The sequence below is a fragment of the Pezoporus wallicus genome, unplaced genomic scaffold (genome assembly GCF_028554395.1).
Source record: "Pezoporus wallicus isolate ANWC-B61680 ecotype Strahan unplaced genomic scaffold, APGP_CSIRO_Pwel_v1 scaffold_7107, whole genome shotgun sequence".
NCBI lineage: Eukaryota > Metazoa > Chordata > Aves > Psittaciformes > Psittacidae > Pezoporus > Pezoporus wallicus.
Genome location: NW_026642114.1, coordinates 8,004,234 through 8,023,200, shown reverse-complemented (window position 1 = coordinate 8,023,200; position 18,967 = coordinate 8,004,234). Strand labels below are relative to the sequence as shown.

At 41.3% G+C, this 18,967-nt stretch overlaps 1 protein-coding gene across 2 annotated transcripts; it reads left to right on the top strand.

The window, feature by feature from the left end:
* The first annotated feature begins 446 nt into the window (after nucleotides 1-446).
* Nucleotides 447-12,516, top strand: LOC130608894 (cytochrome P450 2J6-like). Of its 2 annotated transcripts, none has more exons than XM_057427303.1 (9): nucleotides 447-932; nucleotides 2,221-2,383; nucleotides 3,507-3,656; nucleotides 4,738-4,898; nucleotides 6,466-6,642; nucleotides 8,469-8,610; nucleotides 9,248-9,435; nucleotides 10,588-10,729; nucleotides 11,846-12,516. In XM_057427303.1, exons 1-9 carry the CDS (start codon nucleotides 762-764, stop codon nucleotides 12,022-12,024), a joined length of 1,473 nt encoding a protein of 490 aa, XP_057283286.1. In that variant the 5' UTR covers nucleotides 447-761; the 3' UTR covers nucleotides 12,025-12,516. The 2 variants fall into 2 exon arrangements, with proteins under 2 accessions (XP_057283286.1, XP_057283285.1); XM_057427302.1 differs by lacking the exon at nucleotides 447-932 and adding an exon at nucleotides 1,963-2,065.
* Nucleotides 12,517-18,967: the final 6,451 nt, after the last annotated feature.

The window sequence follows — 18,967 nt, the reverse complement described above, 5'->3', positions numbered from 1 at the left end:
AGGTGAGTTTTTAAGCACTAACTCCATGTCATTAATCCTTACATGATGAAACTGTCATTTTTTCCATTTACCAGGGAAAAACGTTTGAACACTCAAGGCCAGTTTTTCAGAAATTGCATGTAGCAATTTTGTCTTCTGATTGCACACTTAGTCTGCAACTGCTGTTGGGTTTTGCCTGCATAAACTGAAGGGACTGGCAGCCAAAACTGAATTTACAACCACATTTAAGGATAAGCTAAATAGTGTTTGTGACTAAAGCACCTAGCAAATCTGTTGTAACTGACATGTAACACTCGTAATCTGAATTAAGCAATTCTGAAATGATCAACTATGGATGTTTTTAAAGTTCCCAAGGGAGATGAATCTGAGTTTCACTCATGTAATTTCCAGTGGTCACCAGCTCTTACCTGGTGTCATCCCAATCCAGGTGTCCCAATACACACCAGCAGTTCCCTGACTTAAACTTCAGGACAAATACCTCGATTACAAGCAGTTGCAAGTTTTCACACTGGGGCTTGCTGTAACCAGCTAGGTGTGCTTTTGGTCAGTGATCAGTGTAACATATCTCAGTATGGGAAATATAGGGGGTGCAGGAAAAGGGCAGGCGGTGATGAAGAGGGAGGGACAGAGGGAGGGAAAGGAACTGGGACTTAACAGAACTCAGTCTGCAGAGACAACTGGTGGAACAAGAAGGAAACCCAGCTTTTCCAAGCTCCAGTACCTTCTTTTTGATAAAGACAAGCTGATAAATCAGCTCTGAAATGCTGACAATAAGTCAAGCTTTTGTGGTCCTGATCATTTTTTTGTTAATTATTGAGTTTTTCAAACTGCGAAAGGCATGCAAGCGATTCCCTCCTGGACCAACTCCTCTCCCATTGCTGGGAAATTTGGTGCACCTGAACTTTCAGTTTCATCGGGATCTTCTGATGGAGGTACTTCTTTTAAGATGCTCTTAATCGGTTAATTTTAGTTAGAGCTTAAGCAAAACTGATATGCTAATAGCAAAGTGAAATTTTGAAGTCCTAGAAAGTTACAGATGAGGTATGGACACATAAAGATCAACTTGATTTTTACATTCAGGTCACCTTTTTATGTGGAATATGTCATCTTTACAAGAAATTTAACGTTCTTATGAATTAAATAAACGTTGGGGACAAGGTTTCTGACTTTAATAACAAGTCAGAGAATACCAGTTATTGAAAAGATGCTTCTCCACTGCTGCTAAGCCCATACATGTTATTTTTTAAAATTCTGACACATTGTCTACCTTAATGACAAATTGGGTAATGTGGTGCCTGTGCTTGTAACATGGAAATGGCACACATTCCCTGTCTTCCAACACCTCCTTTAAAACTATGGTTTTGCCACTTGGTTTTAGAAGCAGTTGCTCCTCCCTAGGCCATGTCAGTCCCTCCCTGTACTCTGCCAGTAAATCTTGTAATGGTTTGCAGATGACCTCTGATTCAGATATATGCTTGAGACAGAACGCATGGATCACTGAGTGCAGTGTAGACTCAGGCAGTGACGCTGTAAGAAGGAGAGGAAAGGCAGTACCTAAAGACTTATAAGGAGAAGCAAGGATCTATTGTGATCAATTCGATGTAATTCTGGTGGCACCTTAGACACTGTCTACCACCTCTTTTGTATCATCGTGTGTGTTGAAGCAGATGCTTGGGCAAAGCTTTTTCCACAGATTACTGAATTTCCTCTATCATACACTTGTCCCTGCTTGGACATCTCTCTGTCTCCAGTGATCATTGCTTTCCTGTGAGGAAAGCACGACTGGACAGAGCCTTGGCCGACATGGTCTGGGGTGAGGCATCCCTGCCCATGGCAGGGGGATTGGAACTAGATGATCTTAAGGTCCTTTCCAACCCGAACTATTCTATGACTCAGCTGCACCCCACTGGCACTTAATGGCTGTTGACTAGTTTCTGGCAGGGCCTCCTCTTCTGGAACACGCAAATGGAGCAGATTTAATCACTTCGTTTCCTTTGCAATGGAAGGGTTAGCTGAAGGCATAGAGTCCTAGAGAGACACAGAGCATGGCTGTTCCACTAATGAGGTACAAATATTGGATTAGATGTGATGCAAAGAAATGACAACTTTTTCTTTAGTTTGCTGCAGTGTTGCTGCAGCCTGTGCTTTCAAAAGAAATTAATTTTACCACTCCCATAAGCAGTTCATCTGTTCTTTTCTGACATCTTTTTCCACTTACAGCTGGCAAAAACTTACGGCAACATATATACTCTGTGGTTTGGGTGGACCCCAGTGATCATACTGAATGGGTATCAAGCAGTGAAGGATGGCATGACTACACACCCTGAGGATGTTGCTGGGCGGATGGTGTCACCTTTCTTCAGAGCAATGGCCAAAGGAAAAGGTGAGGTTTTTCTGCCATAAGTAATGCACAGGAATGATGACTTGGCAAACTATTCTGCCTTATTAAGTCTTCTACCCTCCCATTCCAAATGCTTTTCCATCAGATACATGTCCAAGTCCTCCACCAGCTCTTGAAAATAACTTACTATTTGCCATGACACCTTTTATACCCAGCTTTCCCAAGTCTGGGAAACACTCCAGATCAGGCTGTTTCTAGGTGACCTTTTCGATATGATCAACACGGATACTATCCTAGCTCAGAGCTTTGCAATCTTGCCCTCCTCATAGAACAATCCAATTTGCAGCACATGATTTTGCTGAATGTTCCATGCAAAGTTTGTTTATACATTTGCTTCCTGTATACATTATGGTTGCCAAACACCTACCATCATGAGCAAGAGACTTATAACACCATCCTTCAGAAGTCTCCTTTCTGTGTTTGCAGCCACTCTTAAGCATTTGTGAGAGTGCCTCCAGCACCTGAAAACCCACTTCTCCTCAGTGTATTTCAGCAGTTTGCAGCCTTTCCTTTTCCCTCCCCTGCTTCTCCTATACCAAAGCAAACACGCATTGTTTAAAGCTAAATCACAGCAGCAGTTCAGGGCTCTTCAGGTAACCACTAGTGCAATTTAACAGTCAGTGGAATGGTCTCCTTTCCAGAGGAGATTCAGGAACCAAATGTCACTTATCCTTTGAGTTCAACATCTCACCCTACAAGTATCACATTAATTGATCTACATCTCCATAAACATACCCTGGCCCTGTACACCACTCTGCACAAATTCATCCAGTTATTCCTGTCTTGAGCATGACTGTTTGAGTGTAGCTAAAGCAAATCTAAAAAGACAACTTAAGGTTGTTTTGGGTTTGTTTGGTTTTGGATTTTTTTTTTTTTTTAAGACATCAAGAAATGGGGCAATCAACCTTAAATTGCCCTTTTCAAAGCTTAACTGCAGACAATATTACCGTTTGGGTATGTTTGGCCATAATTTCTGGTTGCTGATAATTTCACCTAAAGACGCTTGTATAACAGTGTATTTCCTGGTTCTCTCCATATATTTAATGTTTTTAAATGAATTGTTCATGTCTATGGCAAATATTAATATGCCAGGAAATACCCTCAGGTATTATATTGGCAAGTGGTCGCTCCTGGAAGCAGCAGAGACGCTTTGGTATAATGACTCTACGCAATCTGGGAATGGGGAAAAAAGGCCTGGAATATCGAGTGCAAGAGGAGGCCTCTCACCTGGTGGAGTTTTTTGTGAACTTAAAAGGTATCTACCTGCTAAGATATGGATCCAGGACTAAAAAGTGTCTAATTTCTTCAATATGCAAATTTACCTCTGCCTTTCTAGGGTTGGGGTAGGTCTAGAGTGGGGCATCCAAAGCCCAAAGAGCTGACAGAATGTAGTGTCTCAAGTGTGATTTTTTTTCCTAAAAAGCTGTTCATAAACCCACTGAAGTTGGGAACTTCTGAAATTCCACCTTCATGGGCCTATCATTTCCTTTATGATATGATTGTACAATGATATGATGTCACTGAATGGCACAGTCAAGTCATTCTCAGACTGCCTACAATACATAACAAGAGTATTGCAGAGCTTAGCCATTCCTCTAAATTTCAGTAACATTAGATGCCATGAGGTAAACTGGATATTTTATTGTCTGTCTGGAAAAGTAGCTATCAGCAAGAAAATCAAAGAAAGTAGGAGGTGGAAGAGAGCTTCAGTAGATTATCGGGTTCATCCTAGAGTCCAATTTAAGATAATTGCTATCCAAATAATTTTTAATGGATGTCTGTCTCATAACTTTAAAAAAAACCCACCAGATAGAGATATGATGATTTACCAGCCATAGTTGAAACTGCAGTAGTTTTATTATGTACACTTTGCAGTTCCCACCCACCTATTCTGCTTCTTAAACCTTCCCAAGTTCCTTCAGTCTTTCCTCCTAAGTATTTTTTTTATGTTTTTGAACATGTCTGTCACTGCCTTCTCTTAGTTCATCTCCAGTGACATTTCTTCCTTCCCACATTCTGACTTGTCTTCTTCCACACAACTGAGGACAGCACATTTGATATTATATCCTCTAACAGCTCTTATCTGTACAGTGCTATTTCACAGGAAGGGTTATGATATTGTTTTAGAGCTATGAGGATACATTTAATCATGTCCTTTGCTCTAAGACTATGTTTTATTTTCAGGAATATATATTAATGCCACATCTCTATCCTCATTCATGCCTTAGCTGGGTAAAGAGAACATTTTTTGTAATCTCTAATAACATCTTCTCCTATCTGCATGAGGAACACCTGAAGAAAGCATTGAGAGTGAATACTCATTTCTGTGTTTGCAGGAAGACCTGTGGATCCTTCTTTCCCTCTTTTCCATTCTATTTCAAATGTAATTTGTGCTCTGGTTTTTGGATATCATTTCTCTGATGAGGATGAAACCTTCCATGAACTGATCAGAGTCACAGAGAATTTATTCAGATTTGGAGGCAGCTTTGTGCATCAGGTGAGTAATTAATATGCCTTCCCCCCCCCCCCCCCAAAAGGTAGAAAATGGAAGTGTGGATATAAAAATAGGACTTTTTGAAATACAGAGCAACTGGGAGCTAAGAGATGTTCTTGGGGCCCTTACTACTGTGTCCTGGGTTCAGCAGTAGCAGTCATATTTTCTCCTTCTTAGTAGCTGGTGCAGTGCTGTGGTTTTGACTTTCAGCCTGGGAACAGCGCTGATAACACCGATGTTTTTAGTTGTTGCTAAGTAATGTTTAGTCTGACCAAGGACTTTCTGAATCTCATGCTCTGCCAGGGAGGAGGGGAAGCCAGGAAGAAGCAGAGACAGGACACCTGACCCAAACTAGCCAAAGAGGTATTCCATAACACAGCACGTCATGCCCAGCATGTAGAACTGGGGGCAGTTACCCAGAAGGGTTAGATCACTGCTCCGCTGGGCTGGGTATTGGTTGGCGGGTGGTGAGAGGCTGCATTCTCTTCCCTTGTTATTTCCCTTATCATTATTATTATTGGTGATAGGCAGCAGTGGTTTGTGTTATACTTCAGTTACTGGACTGCTCTTATCTCAACCCATGGGAGTTACATTCTTTCGATTCTCCTCTCCATCCCTCTGGGAGCTGGGGAGGGGGAGATGAAGGGAAGGGAGTGAGAGAGAGACTGCGTGGCTGGACTTAAACCACGACATACTGCCTCCTTGGTTTTGAGGCCATTTTTAAGAACTCTCTTTGCAAGTTTAAAGGGACATGTCTGTGACTCCTGGCTTTTAAGTCTTTCAGCATTTCTGAGACTGTTAACAGAAACCTTAAAATTTCATTTGAGACTGGAGTTTGTAATAAATTTGATCTCTGTAATGCTGCTTCTCCCACCTCTATTTACTTCTCTTGTTAAGTCTGAAAGAACAAAGAGAGGAGATAAAAACGCCACTTGCTTGGCAGGGTGGAATGTCAGATGCTGCAAAGAGAGAACTGTCCAAGCTATAGGACAATTCTTTGAGTTGACAAATATGTGTATAAATACATAGAAAATAAATGTATGTGTATAAATACACATAGAAGGTACAATATTTCTACACACCAGAACAATTATTGGTCCTATAGTAGTCATGAAGACTCTGAGAGGGAAAATTAAATTAGCTCATAGAGTGATACCCAGCCTACGTTTTCTTTCTGTGAGCGTCACAATTTCCACTGATTACTTGGGGCTGCAGACTTGTTAATCCTAATAGCCACATGCTATCCAGAAAGGATGTCCTTACATTCTGAGTGTGTGGGATCTAGGGTCTCCAGCTGTGCAGGAGTAAGGTCTTCTACTGATCCACATTAGTCAAGTAAAGTTACTGGCATGAGCAGAGTGTGTTCAGTACTCCTTTGCCCCCCAAAAACATGTCAAAATTACTAGTAAGGTTTTCTCACATGACGGCAAAAATTTACTCAAAGCAATGTTAATTTGTTTACTCCATTATCAGTGTTGCCAGAAAGGACAATTCAACCTTTTGGTGCTTCTAAAAGCAGCTTTGTTAGTGACAGATAATTTACACTACCTCTTGTCTCTCACTCCCACAGCTGTATGAAATTGTCCCCTGGCTGATGTGCCGCCTCCCAGGTCCTCATAAGAAGGCGCTGTCTTGCTATGATGTCCTGAGTTCTTTTGCAAGGAAGGAGATCAGAAGACATGTGGAGAGAGGGATTCCGAACGAACCACAGGATTTCATTGACTTTTACCTGGCTGAGATGGAGAAAGTAAGCGTTCATTCTTCCTGATCACACATTTATGAAGTGTAAGGACAAATAAACCATTAAATACAGTCTGACCCTTTCTATCATAGTTTCTTACATTTCATAGGCTCTTTAATGTCAATACAGTAGCTTGGGACTTACCAACTCTGTTTCCCAGAAAGGCATCTTGTTTTATGTTTTAGTTATATGAACAAATTATCATAAAGTATTTTAGGGTGTGAACTCATGAGCTACCATGCGCTTTCCATAAATATCCATGTGATTACTTCAATCCTGTAATATGATTGGGATTTAATATGATAAATATGAGACAGTTTATATCTGTTGGTTACAGAACTTTTGTAGACAACCTCATCTTCTACAGCAGGGTACCTCATGTTTACAGTGGGATTAAATGTGCATGCATAGATAATTACTCTGAAATAGCTGATATGCTGCTTTGGGTTTCAGTGTGCATCTTAATACTGGCTGTCTTTGTGCCACACAACTATATGGTTCTTCCTCTGAGCAGAATCCATTTGTGGAGGATCTTCCCTTTACTGGAAACTCCCTTTAGGTCCTGATCTGAGGAGATTGTCCATTCCTTAAAGGATTTCCAAGCTGTCCTAAAATCCCTTGGTATCATTCAGTATGGCAGTACCAAAGAGAGAGAAGTCCTTCCACCTTCATCCTCATCCCTTTCAGCAGTTGCACGTCAAAAATGCTTGCTTCATTTGACCAACCTTGGAAGAGGTATTTTATGCATCACACCTGTCAGCTTTCTTGACAGATGGATGCTGTCATCAGCAGGTCCTAAATAGAATGAATTTGGGTGTCCCAAGCCTGTTCTCACTGTGTTACCTCTAATTTCCCCACAGTCTGGGGCATGATTGTCTTGGCATCTATATTCGAATTGGAGGGCCTAGGAAACAATTTCACATGCAATGCCATAATAAGCTGTTAATCTTCTTCTCTCACCAGACTATTATTTTCCATAGCAGGAAGTGACTCATGAGCCAGAGAGGCTCTGCTAAGAGCACCGGAGTTTCTGCTTCAAGCTCAGACATTTTTGGATACATTTGGGAGCTAAACAAAGCATCTTTTTCTTAGGGTAGATGAAGTTTATGTAGCTTCTACATCTGGCTTTCGTCTAGTCAGGTTGTTGTGTTCTGTGTTGGCTCATGGGCTCTGCAGGGAGCTGATATACCCTCTTGTACATTATGTCTGAGTGACTATGACAAGATTTACAAAAGTAAGCATTTTGGAGGCAAAGATGCAGTTTATTCTGGTATCAGGGGTGTAAGTCATGGCAATATGTTTATTTTAAAATGGTTTTGCCTAATGTGTTTCCTCTAATTGTTTTTATATTTTATGCCCTTACTATAAGAAGAAAATACTTGGGTACCTCTCTCCTATCAGTTCACATCTGTCCTGGAATGAGAGAAGAAATTGCTCTCAAGATGTTCAGTTGTGATCCTTTTATTCAGATAGGTTTCCTTGGTATTTGCTAGCACCATTTGACTGTTTTGGAAAGACCAAGGCCTGAGTGACACATTGTGGAGCACTTGTATAGAAGTATACTCTAGGCTAACTGCAAAACTTGTAGTGTGCTTTAAAGTTTTTGTGATTAAGTCAAGAGGTATAAAATTGCCTGGTTTTTAATGAAAGAATATTCCATGTCATGAAAATGAGCAATGCAGACTTACTGTGTCCATTTGGGAAACCATTAATTTCATCAAAACCTACAATTTTGAATATTCTTTATGCAAATGGAAATAAAAACTCCACACAGGAGGCATGCACGATGACCTTATTTTTATGCTTTAACTTCAACTTTTTATCATCTACAGTCTAAAGATGGGGTCAAGCCCAAGTATGATGAGGACAATTTGGTATATGTTATAAATGATCTTTTCCTCGGTGGATCGGAGACCTCAAGCACAACACTGTACTGGGGACTTCTCTATATGGTAGTGAATCCAGACATCCAAGGTGAGGATTCTTGCTGTGAAATGCTGTGGGTGCTCCAAATGCTAGTGATGGCTGAATATAATGAGTTGCAGGTGCAAAAGTCACTATTTGAGCCTGGCCTTCACTCTCTGTAAACACAAAGAATGGCAGCAGAGGGAAAAATCAGAGGCCATCCTATGTCCTGACCAAACCAGCTGGCTGAAGGCACTTGCCGTGAGACAAAAATTGGCCATACTTGGACCAACTCTGCTCAATTCATTCCTTGCACTGGCAGTTAATATCTGAGGCATTTATGTCAATTTTGCAAACAAGATTTAGATTTTTGAGATAAAGTGAACTAAACAATCTCTAAATACCTTCAAAACCTGGAGCTGATTGGCTTGCTCTACACCCATTGAGCATTCCGTAAGATAAATGTCAGAGCTGGTATAAGTACAGTGTAGTCATTGCTTATGATTCTGGACCACACTGTTATCCCCTCCCTTCTCCCCTACACCCGTTTTTATCTTCATATATGAAACTCAGGCATTAAATCACAAGTTATAGACTTCATGTGCTATGTTGAAATAATACATTTTAATGTTGCTCTGAGAAAAGACATATGCATAAAATATTTTATATATTTTTCCCATCTGAAATACTGTGTATTTTGTAACAGGGAAAGTGCAGAAGGAGATGGATACTGTTTTGGGTCCTTCACAATTAATTTGCTATGAGGATCGGAAAAACCTGCCTTATACAAATGCTGTGGTTCATGAGATACAACGCTTCAGCAACATTGTTTTTGTTGGCATGCCCAGAGTGTGTGTGAGGGACACAATTTTGCTAGGATTCCCTGTCAAAAAGGTACGGACACATTTCCAGCCTCTGCTCTTTCTTCAGCAGAGACATTTAGCTTTTATTTCAGTTTAGCAACCCATTTTCCATCTATAAACTATGCTTCATATAACCTAGAAATGTGGTGCCTGGGGAAGGCTTGCCATTTGTGGCTCTGGTAATAAGTCTCTCACTCATCATGTTGACACTCAAGACAGCTCATAAGGCCCCTGCCCCTACCACAGAAGCCTGAAGTTTCTGCCCAGCTGATGAAAGCACAACTTCAGAGACCAGTTCTGCTTGGCTGGGGATAGACTGAGAGGGGAAACTCGTTTGCCAAAGCACTGGTTAAGACACCTCTGCCCAGCTTGGCACTGCCAGCACTCCTGGAATGGAGGAAGACTTGTGAGAGTATGGCTCACAGCTCCACTGACTCCAAGAGCTAAGGGACCTACCTGAATCTGTAACAGCTGAGAGACTGACAGCTACAGCTGACAGTGAGGAAGTTGCTCCTAAATACTGCCTAAGACTGTTCAGAGCCAATAAAGCTGGGTGCCAGTTCTCAGCATAAAACACTATCAAGAAAGAGGAATTGGTTGCTTTTATTGCAAGAGAGATGGGAGAGGCCAGCACCATCACTGGCATGTAGGACTGGCCCCACGTAACTCATTTTGTGGTCAGGGTTTCACGCCTGTCTGCTTCTGACAGCCAGGTACCTAAGGCACACGAACTGGTCTGCTGGGAATAACCTGTAAGGAAAAAGCCTGGAGTACTACTGCTAAAAGGGCTCAGAGGTTGTTATCAATGAAGTACTGCAATTATCTCTGGATTTCTCTCTCTCTTAAGCATGACAGGAGGTTTCCAATGCTGGGACCTGAGTATCAACAAGAGAGTCCTGCTGGAAGTATTATGGAATAGTTGCAAAAGTGGTCATAACACAGTTGTACCAACATCACTAATGCTGTTAACACCCACTGACACAGCTGCAGGGTTGAGAAGATAATATTCAACTCAGAAAATGATCAAAAACTCCATATTTCTAGGAAAACAAATGGTCTTCTAACCAGATCATATCTGCTCATTACAAAGAAATGGTAACAAGCAGCAGTTTTATCTGCCAGGCAGAAACCAATGGGTGAAAATCTACAAGTTGGAGCTAAATCAACAGTTTCTTCCTTGCAGGGCACTATTGTTATGCCAAATATAGCATCTGCTCTGTATGACCCTGAGCAATGGGAGACACCTCGAGAGTTCAACCCTGGCCACTTTCTGGATAAAGAAGGAAACTTTATACCTCGAGAAGCCTTCTTACCATTTTCAGCAGGTAAATGCACCGCCAGTTTGAACTGACCCAACGAATTAGATGAAGAATACAGAAGTGTGAGACTATGGTATTTCTTCAGATAACATCCTCTCTCTCTGCTGTTTGCTGCTTTTAAAGAACAATACTGGGTTGTTTCTGCCAGGGGCGATGCTTCTATGCTATCAGACCCCAAACTGTTCTTAGGACTCTGTAGTGGGAATCCAGCTTAAACTCCTGGATTTCTCAGGCATATTTCATGCTGCAGTCATCCACAGATTTTTATGGTAGTATTCCTTATATGTACATTTTTTTCCTGAGAAGCAATGCATCCTGTGTGTCCTGTTACTTGTAACCCTTTTTAAACGAACAAGCTGAAAGAAAAGCAGAATGCATTCTGATAAACAAAGGATTAAGTTCTTGCTTACAGAACTGAAAATCCAGTTGCAAAGGAAGGAAATAAGGTAACAGTGCACAGTTAGCAACCACATTTAGCCTCCAAGTTCCTACTGTGTTGGTTTTGGTTTAGTTTTTCTGTTGATATAGCAGAGTAGTCACTTAGCTATCCACTCAGGAGTGATTGCTTGATGCAAATGGCTTTTTCTTTCCTTTCATTTGTCTGCTAATCTGGAAATATGAATATATTATTTACCTGTTCTGCTCATGCCATTGGTTCCAATGATGAATCCTTGGAAATTACATTGGTCTCTTGATTTTTGCCTGTAAAGTGGCCAACCCTTTGTTGAATTGCAAATGCAATTGCTAAGTAATTTTGATCCGCTGACGTTAGCTCACTAATAAAGCACACACAAACAGCTGGCAGATTCTTTGTGTATGACCCTGAAGCTCAACAGCGTAAGAGGAAAAGAATTTTCTGCCACACCAAGCAAGGTCAAGAAAGAAATGATGGTGGTACCTCAGGCACTTTCACCAAGATTTTTATTTGGCATTTCCTAACCTATGACATTGGATGAGATGTCTCTGAGAAAGAATTCAAAGTTTTGATTCTGTGGCTTTCATGATCCTGGCCCTGAACAAAAGAAAACACTCCGCTTATAACATGAATGAACAAAGTTATTATGAAACTGAAAAATTCCTCAATAATTCACTTTCCTCTCCCTCCCCACCTTCCTTCTGCAGGGCACCGTGTGTGTCTGGGGGAGCATCTGGCAAGAACTGAGCTCTTTATCTTCTTTGCCAACCTGCTGCGGGCATTCACCTTCCGGCTCCCTGAGGGGGTGACGAAGATCCGCACAGAGCCCATTCTGGGTGGTACGCTGCAGCCCCACCCCTACAGGATTTGTGCCATTCCACGCTAGGCTGCCACACACCACAGAGCGGCATGGGACATCCACCTTCATCTCAGTGCATTTCCTCTCAAATGTGTAAACCTCCTCCTTCTAGCCAGGATATTGGCATTAGTCTAGTCCAGGGCTATTTAGAAAGTGCATGCAAGCCACAATCCAGCCTATCAGTACTTTTGGTCCAGTCCTTGTGAAATCCTCAGATATTCTTGCAAGGATCCTAACCATTTGCTTGTCTTGGAGTGCACTTGAAGCAATATGCTATGGTTCCCACTCGATGCCTGCATGCTGTGTCCTAGCCAAGTAGAATCATTATAATGCTCACTCCCGAGCAAACCTCAGTAAAATTCAACAGAGGATCTCAACAAGAGCTGAGTAGGTGTCATTTCTGTGAGTAGTTTGATGACCTCAAGTAATTTGACTCTGAAAAACACACTTTTAAAGCCCTATTTTGATCTTAATGTCCTGAACTTTGCCACTTCAATTTGTTGACAGGTTGCAAATTACAACAACAACAACAAAAAAACAAACAAACAACAAAACCAAACCCAAACAAACAGAAAACAACATCCAAACCCAGGAAACACATTAGAATGTGGGTGTGTTAATGTCTTCATTTCATGTTATGTATCTCCCATAAGGAAGATAGAGGGTCAATCTGAAGTTGAAGAAAGAAACTGAATTTTGGGGTCTATTAGCAATGCAAATGTGTGACTTTGCAGCCTGATCATCATTATAATGTATTGCCAAGTGGTTGGTTTGTTAGAGTTGTTTTGGTTTTGGTTTGAGGGATTTATTTTTTTTTTTCCCCTAGCACACCCATTATTGCTCCTGCTTGGATGAAACATGGATGTGGGATGAGAGATTCACTTTGCCAGCAGGTTTCACTGCTCATTTCACATCAGAGGAATGTAGAGACTTGGGAAGTCAGCATCCAGGGCTATCTGAAAACTCAGCTGTCCCCCATTTTCTCTGGGTCCTTTTCTCCTTTCATTACAACCTGTACCATACTGCTTCTCTCCATTCAATCTCTTTCCAATCTCTTTCCAATCCTACTGCCCCAGTTCCAGTTCCTATCTTTATCCATAGAAACTCTATTTCAGGATTCACCTTCCCTTTTGGTTTCCCTCCTCCTGTCATCATACCAAGATTCTGTCTCCTGCACTTTTCTGCACAAGTGTTAGTAGAGGAATCAGTGCTGAGTTGAAAACAATGACCAGTGAGTTTTCAGAAGGGAGCTTGGACGTTCTGATTTATTTGTTCTTTGTGGCTCCAGACCATGAAAAGAAGAATGTTGTAACTATGAAGGGTGCACTGGAGGTAACTTAGCATAAGAAAAGACATAAATAACAACATGATGCAAGAATTTTAAAATATCTATTACTTAATGTAACTGTTCACTGGCCCTGATTGAGTGAGGTGGTTTAAGCATACAGCTGGAGGTGACAGTCAAGTTCAGCTGTAGCTTTGTTAAAGCAAAGTGCTGTAGTATTCTTGAATGCAAATCATGTTTGGAAAGGATTCAAATATTGGAATTGGGTAGAGATGTCTGTAAACACTGCTATAAACTCAGGTTGAATTCGTATGAGGAATTCGTATGAGTGCTTTTATGTTGGAATATAAACTCTTTGTAATTAAATAATTGTGGTACATCTGAATTTAATGGATTTTAAATGGAGCAGAATGTTATTAAAAAGAAGTGAGAACTACTGAAAGTCAGGCTGAGCTGGACCAGATCCTGGCATGCCTTGTAGCTCTGGCAGTAGTCTGCTCCAGCACAGCCCAGCATCTGTGGGCTTGCTGGGCTGGGAGGGAAACTGGGACAGCAAGGGGCTTCACAAAAGCAGTATCTGTCATAAATAATCCAGTCTCCTGCTCCACACAGCATACCAAGTCTGTTCTACTTCTGCTGAGCCTCTTTCAAGCTTTATCTGTGCTTATTCTTCACCCTGCCCTCCCTCCTACCTATTCCACTAATCCTTCTATAGTGTCTCTCATTGCCTTTGCCCACTCCTCTTGGCATCCTGCCACTCACTGAAGATGCTTCCTGATAAGATGCCTGTAAAGCTGATTGTGCTCAAGGGTTGGAACATTACATCCATTGAGACTGCAGCTGTACTCAATGCTGTTGATAGATAGCTTCCCTGTGACTGGGGAGAACTCAGAAATGGCACAAAGTGGAAAAACCTGGTAATTCACTGCCCATTTCAGCCATGCAGGGACCCTGCTCATCAGAACCCTACCAGGTACTACAAAAATGCACATTTGATTTTGAAAAGTCTACTAAAAGCTTGGCTGAAGGTCAGGAGCCTCACAGCTCTCCCTTCAGGAGAATGGGTTTCCAGACAGTCTCACACAGGAGTTTTGCTGTTCCTGAACAATGGAGCCAATGTGGTGTGTGTAGCCTCCTGTACGGATTAGTCCACATGGGTTAAGCAGGCAGATACTATTTTGGGCTGGTTTGGAAACCTACTGCACCAACTTACACCCATGTGTTCCCATAAGGATCTAAAGAAAGGTGATGGCAAACAGAAACTCAGGAAACCTGGTAAAATTAATTTTGTTCTTCCTCCACTCCCTTGGGAAGCTTGGGAGGGGTTCTGGGCTGGAGAACAACTGTTTCCCCTCTCAGAGATCATTCTTACAGTACTTGCCCAGGGTTACAGACCTCCAGCTCCTCGACTGGCTGACCTCTGGCAATGGAGAAATTTAAAGGTTATGTGGAAAGACCTGAAATGATCCGAGACCAGATGCTGATGAGGGGTGACAGCAGAGTCACCTCTGAGTGGCTCAAATGACTTTCCTTGTCTCCTGCCCACAGCCCTTCCCCTCCAAGTGCTGCTTTCTCTCCTGACCATCATCTTGTCATCACTTTGCCAACTGGTTGCAGCCCCTAGGAACAGGTCTGTGTTACGCCACCAAAGAACAGCCAAATTAAAAGGTGCACACCCTGGTGCTGATGACTGGAGTGAGGTAACAGTTCTTTCAAGTGGAGTGACTAACCCTTCACATCATCTTTTCTTTTCTATAGCCAATGTCAACCAAAGGCCTCTAAGTTGTGGTAGAACTGTCATCTTTAATATATGGTTTGGAAGGGTTTGGAACCAGGTTGCAGGTGTTTATTCCAGGGAAAGATGCATACAGCTGAGTGTATTGCTTTTTAAATCACGGTGATTCTTTTGGGGAAAAGTGAATTCACATCACAGCACTGCAGAGGTGGGTCTTTGTTTCATATTTGCAGCGTAGTGGGAGTGTGTGACTCCAGAAAGCTGAAAATATTTCACATTGATGGATATGATAGGAGAGAGCTGCCTAACCTTATATGGTGCTCAGCTCTGCTAAGGCTACAGTTGAAGGAAACGTTGCCAAGTTGTCTGACACTAGGATCCTCCAATTTTTTCTTGTGTTTTTCTTTCTGTTTCATGGCAGGGCTCTCCTGGGTAGCAGCATTAGTGTCACAAGCACATGGCAGGCTGTGTGCCACTCGAGGGAGACTTCATCGCAGCAAAAAGTAAAGACAAGGAGAGCCTTGTGAAAATGTTTGGTAGATTTTGCATCCATACAAAGACTAAAAAAAAGAAGTTAATATTTTTCCTCTGGTTCGTGTCAAAGGCTCGGGCTAAATTGTCCCTGTTGATGCCCCAGTGTATGAAACAGTGACTCAATGGTGTGTAGTGGGGGAACCTGACATTTGTGGGATTGAATTTTGAAAAAGATACCGTCCATTGCAACAGTGTAGCACATTTGGGGGAACTATTTCTCGACATTTGAGGAGGTCTAGAAAACCCTGAATGGACAGTAGGTGACAGAAAAGGAAATGTTCACTGTCTCCAACAGAAGGGCTGGCAGGTGCCAAATGCAACAAAAAAGGAGAATCGTTCAGAAGAACCCAAGGGGATTGCACTGCACGTGCTTGTTGGTAAGCTATGCCTCCTCACTGGACTTGTACTAAACAGTTATTTCTGCTCAAAAAGCAATTGGATAAATCTTCAGCAGGAAAAATACTTTGGGGTTGTTTTGTTCTAATACCAGTACAGTGTTTCTGGATTGTCCTGTTCTTAAAAACTTTCCTAAGGCATGTGCTGTCATGCGCTGTCAGAAATGGAACATGAGACCAGCTGCGCTTTCTTCTGGCACAATACATCTTGTGCTTAAGTTTTATGCCATTTATTCAGAATTAAAACAGTTCAGTATTTGTCTTCATTTTGGACATTTATTATCACAATCCTATATTTTCCATTTGAACAATTTTTTTCTAACTTTCAGACAGTGTCCTGACCAAATGCCTGCTGAGACATCACTTGGGAGACTAGAAAAAGATGCTCATCCAAGCAACTTGTAATCCTGGAATATGAGCCAAAATGCACTTAATGTTATTCATTTGCCTTTGACTAAAAGTCTTGCTGCTGGCTCTTTGAAGCTTTATTTATTCATTAGCCAGATGTCTTCAGGTGAGAAAAAAGCATTGGGAACAGTAAATCAAATTTTCTTCAGTGCTAGAGCAAAATTTCTGGTTAAAAAAAAAGAACCCAAAACTATAACATGCTAACTGATTAAGGGTTACACACACTTCCTTTATTGTGTTATAAAGGAACCATGTATCATCAGACCTGCATTCAAGTCTGCGCTGTCAGGGCAGCCTTGAACTGGGAATTGTGGGTAACTCAAGATGAGGAAATCCCTCCCTATAAAATCCTTATGCCGTAAATGTTATTATCTGCCCACTTTTTTTATCTTCAATATCTCCATTACATTTTCCATTGTGAAATGCTGCATTAATTATGTTTGCAGCTGAACTAAATTGAAAGAAACAGCAAACCTCAGTGGCATGAAAGAAAAGATTTATGGAGACTTGGAGACAGTTGAGTTTCAGGATATGAAAAATACAGTTATTGTATCCTCGAAAATCACCCTGAACTCAAATATTCAGTGCAAGAGAGACAGAAAGAGAGGTCTAGGGCTGTATAAGCAGAAACACTGCAGAATAAAACAAGTGAATCCTTTTGAGAGTAAAACTGTATAAGGTATATTGGATTTATGCTTGGTGTTTGTTACAGCTAACAATAAAAGTTAGACAGATCTGATGAGCCATACCACATAATGATTGCAGGACAAGAAATGGCAAACATGGGGTCTGAAGAACATTCATTGCCATTTCACTCAAAGCAATATGGCTAAGGCAGCTTCGTGTGTAAATCAAATGGTGGGAGATCTGGGTGCTATGATTTGAATTGGGATGTCATTTTGCTAGATGAGATTTGTAGATAAAAAATGTACCTAAGAAATGTCAGCTCTTCCAACACACACAGGTGAGTTTCATTTCATTTGTCCCCTAGATCTCTGAGATGTCTCTCTAGACTGAAAGGTTGGAAGCACACTGTTAGAAGTTGCTTTCATTTGTCGAGGTGAATTACACTCCAATGCCTTTTTGCCTTTTAACAGTCGTTCACAACAGGGTGTCTGGTCTAATCAGCTCTATCAAGAAGGTGCCTTCTCTGAGACCAAATCTTACAAAGGCAACAGGTTTTTCTTGCCTTTTTTCTTTATTTCTTCTACTTTTTTTTTTTTTTAATTTTAGCTCAAGTGAATTCAAACCAGTTCACATCATGATTTATAAAGGAATGACAAAGAATGAATTTATGATTCTGTAGGGGTTCAGAGGGTGTAGCACAGAGCAAACACACAGCAACTAGACAGCTGCAGGACAGAAGTCAGGATCGGCAGTGTAGCTTTATTTAGGGTGCCAGTACCCAAAAGCATCACTCACATTCTGGACTGCACAGTATACAGAGCTCCTGAGTGATTGTAGACTGATTACAAGACAGCATGCAGGATTCAGTTCTCTGCCCAGTGGAGGGAGATGAGTGAACTTTCTAAGAAGTAAGGTTCATGTCACTCGGGTATCAGTGTAATTCTTAACAAACCACCAATTTTTAATCTTCATTTATCCATTCCATAGGGGAGCCTTAACTTCCTGACCCATCTATTAGCCTACTTCTACTGCCAAACAGGAGGGTGTGACAGAGTTCAAGTGGCCAGTATTAATTTTGCTTTTTTGTATTTGACAGAGAAAGGCAATATGGGCAGCTGCTTCTCAAAGAGGTGTTTTATGACAACATGAGCAGGGTTTGTGCCACATAGCACTAATCAGTTTGAATATTTCTAGCCTTCTGTTAAGTCTGAAGTTACTTTAGGCTTGAGGCAGTTGGACATGGTGACTGCAGGTCTAGGGATTAAATTTGATTTTTATTTTTCATGAGTCTTTTACTTCCAGTCTCTGTTAAATTGACTTTGAACCTGCACTCCTGAGCACTGGTAATCTTGTCCATAATCTTTGTTATTTGTGTAATCTTTGGTAATCTTTGAATGCTCTTATGGTATCCTCCACTCAGCAGCCTCCATCCTGTGATTCTTTTGGAGCATACAGTGCCAGGGCTTCAAAGACATAAACCTGTGTTGGTGCTGGTACTCTGTGCAGCAGGTGTTTTCAGAGCACTGTCTCCTACAGATAATCCTTCTGGCAACTAAATATGCCTGCTTCACTGTGTTTAGTGCTATGGCTGGTTTTGCGTTGGCTATTTTGTAATGTTCTCTATGTGTATAAAAAGATAAAGTTCAATTAGTCACAGTAAAATCTCCCAGGCATGGATACTCACTGGACGAGGTAAGGTATATTTTCAAGGATGGTACATAGCAATCTGGCATTAGGTTTGACTTGATTTAATGTCCTCACTGATGATTTAGGATAGTTGGAGAGTAGAACAAGCTTTGCAGTGTGACATTTTTAAATGACTCTCTTTGAGGAACTCTTAGAGGGAAAAGGGGTTTATGGGTCTGGCTGAACATAAAAATGAAGACACAAGGTAGAAAATAATACATAGAATAAATACAGACAAATGTGGGTTCAATAAAGCACAGGAAAAATAGTCCTAAATTACCTGGGTCGTTTCTCCAGCAT

What these genes read in the sequence shown, in the direction of transcription:
- LOC130608894 (XM_057427303.1), top strand. Translation starts at nt 762, where the DNA reads ATGCTGACAATAAGTCAAGCTTTTGTGGTCCTGATCATTTTTTTGTTA. An exon ending in TAGGATTCCCTGTCAAAAAG is followed by an intron (nt 9,436 to 10,587) that starts GTACGGACACAT and finishes TCTTCCTTGCAG; the next exon opens with GGCACTATTGTTATGCCAAA. An exon ending in CTTCTTACCATTTTCAGCAG is followed by an intron (nt 10,730 to 11,845) that starts GTAAATGCACCG and finishes TTCCTTCTGCAG; the next exon opens with GGCACCGTGTGTGTCTGGGG.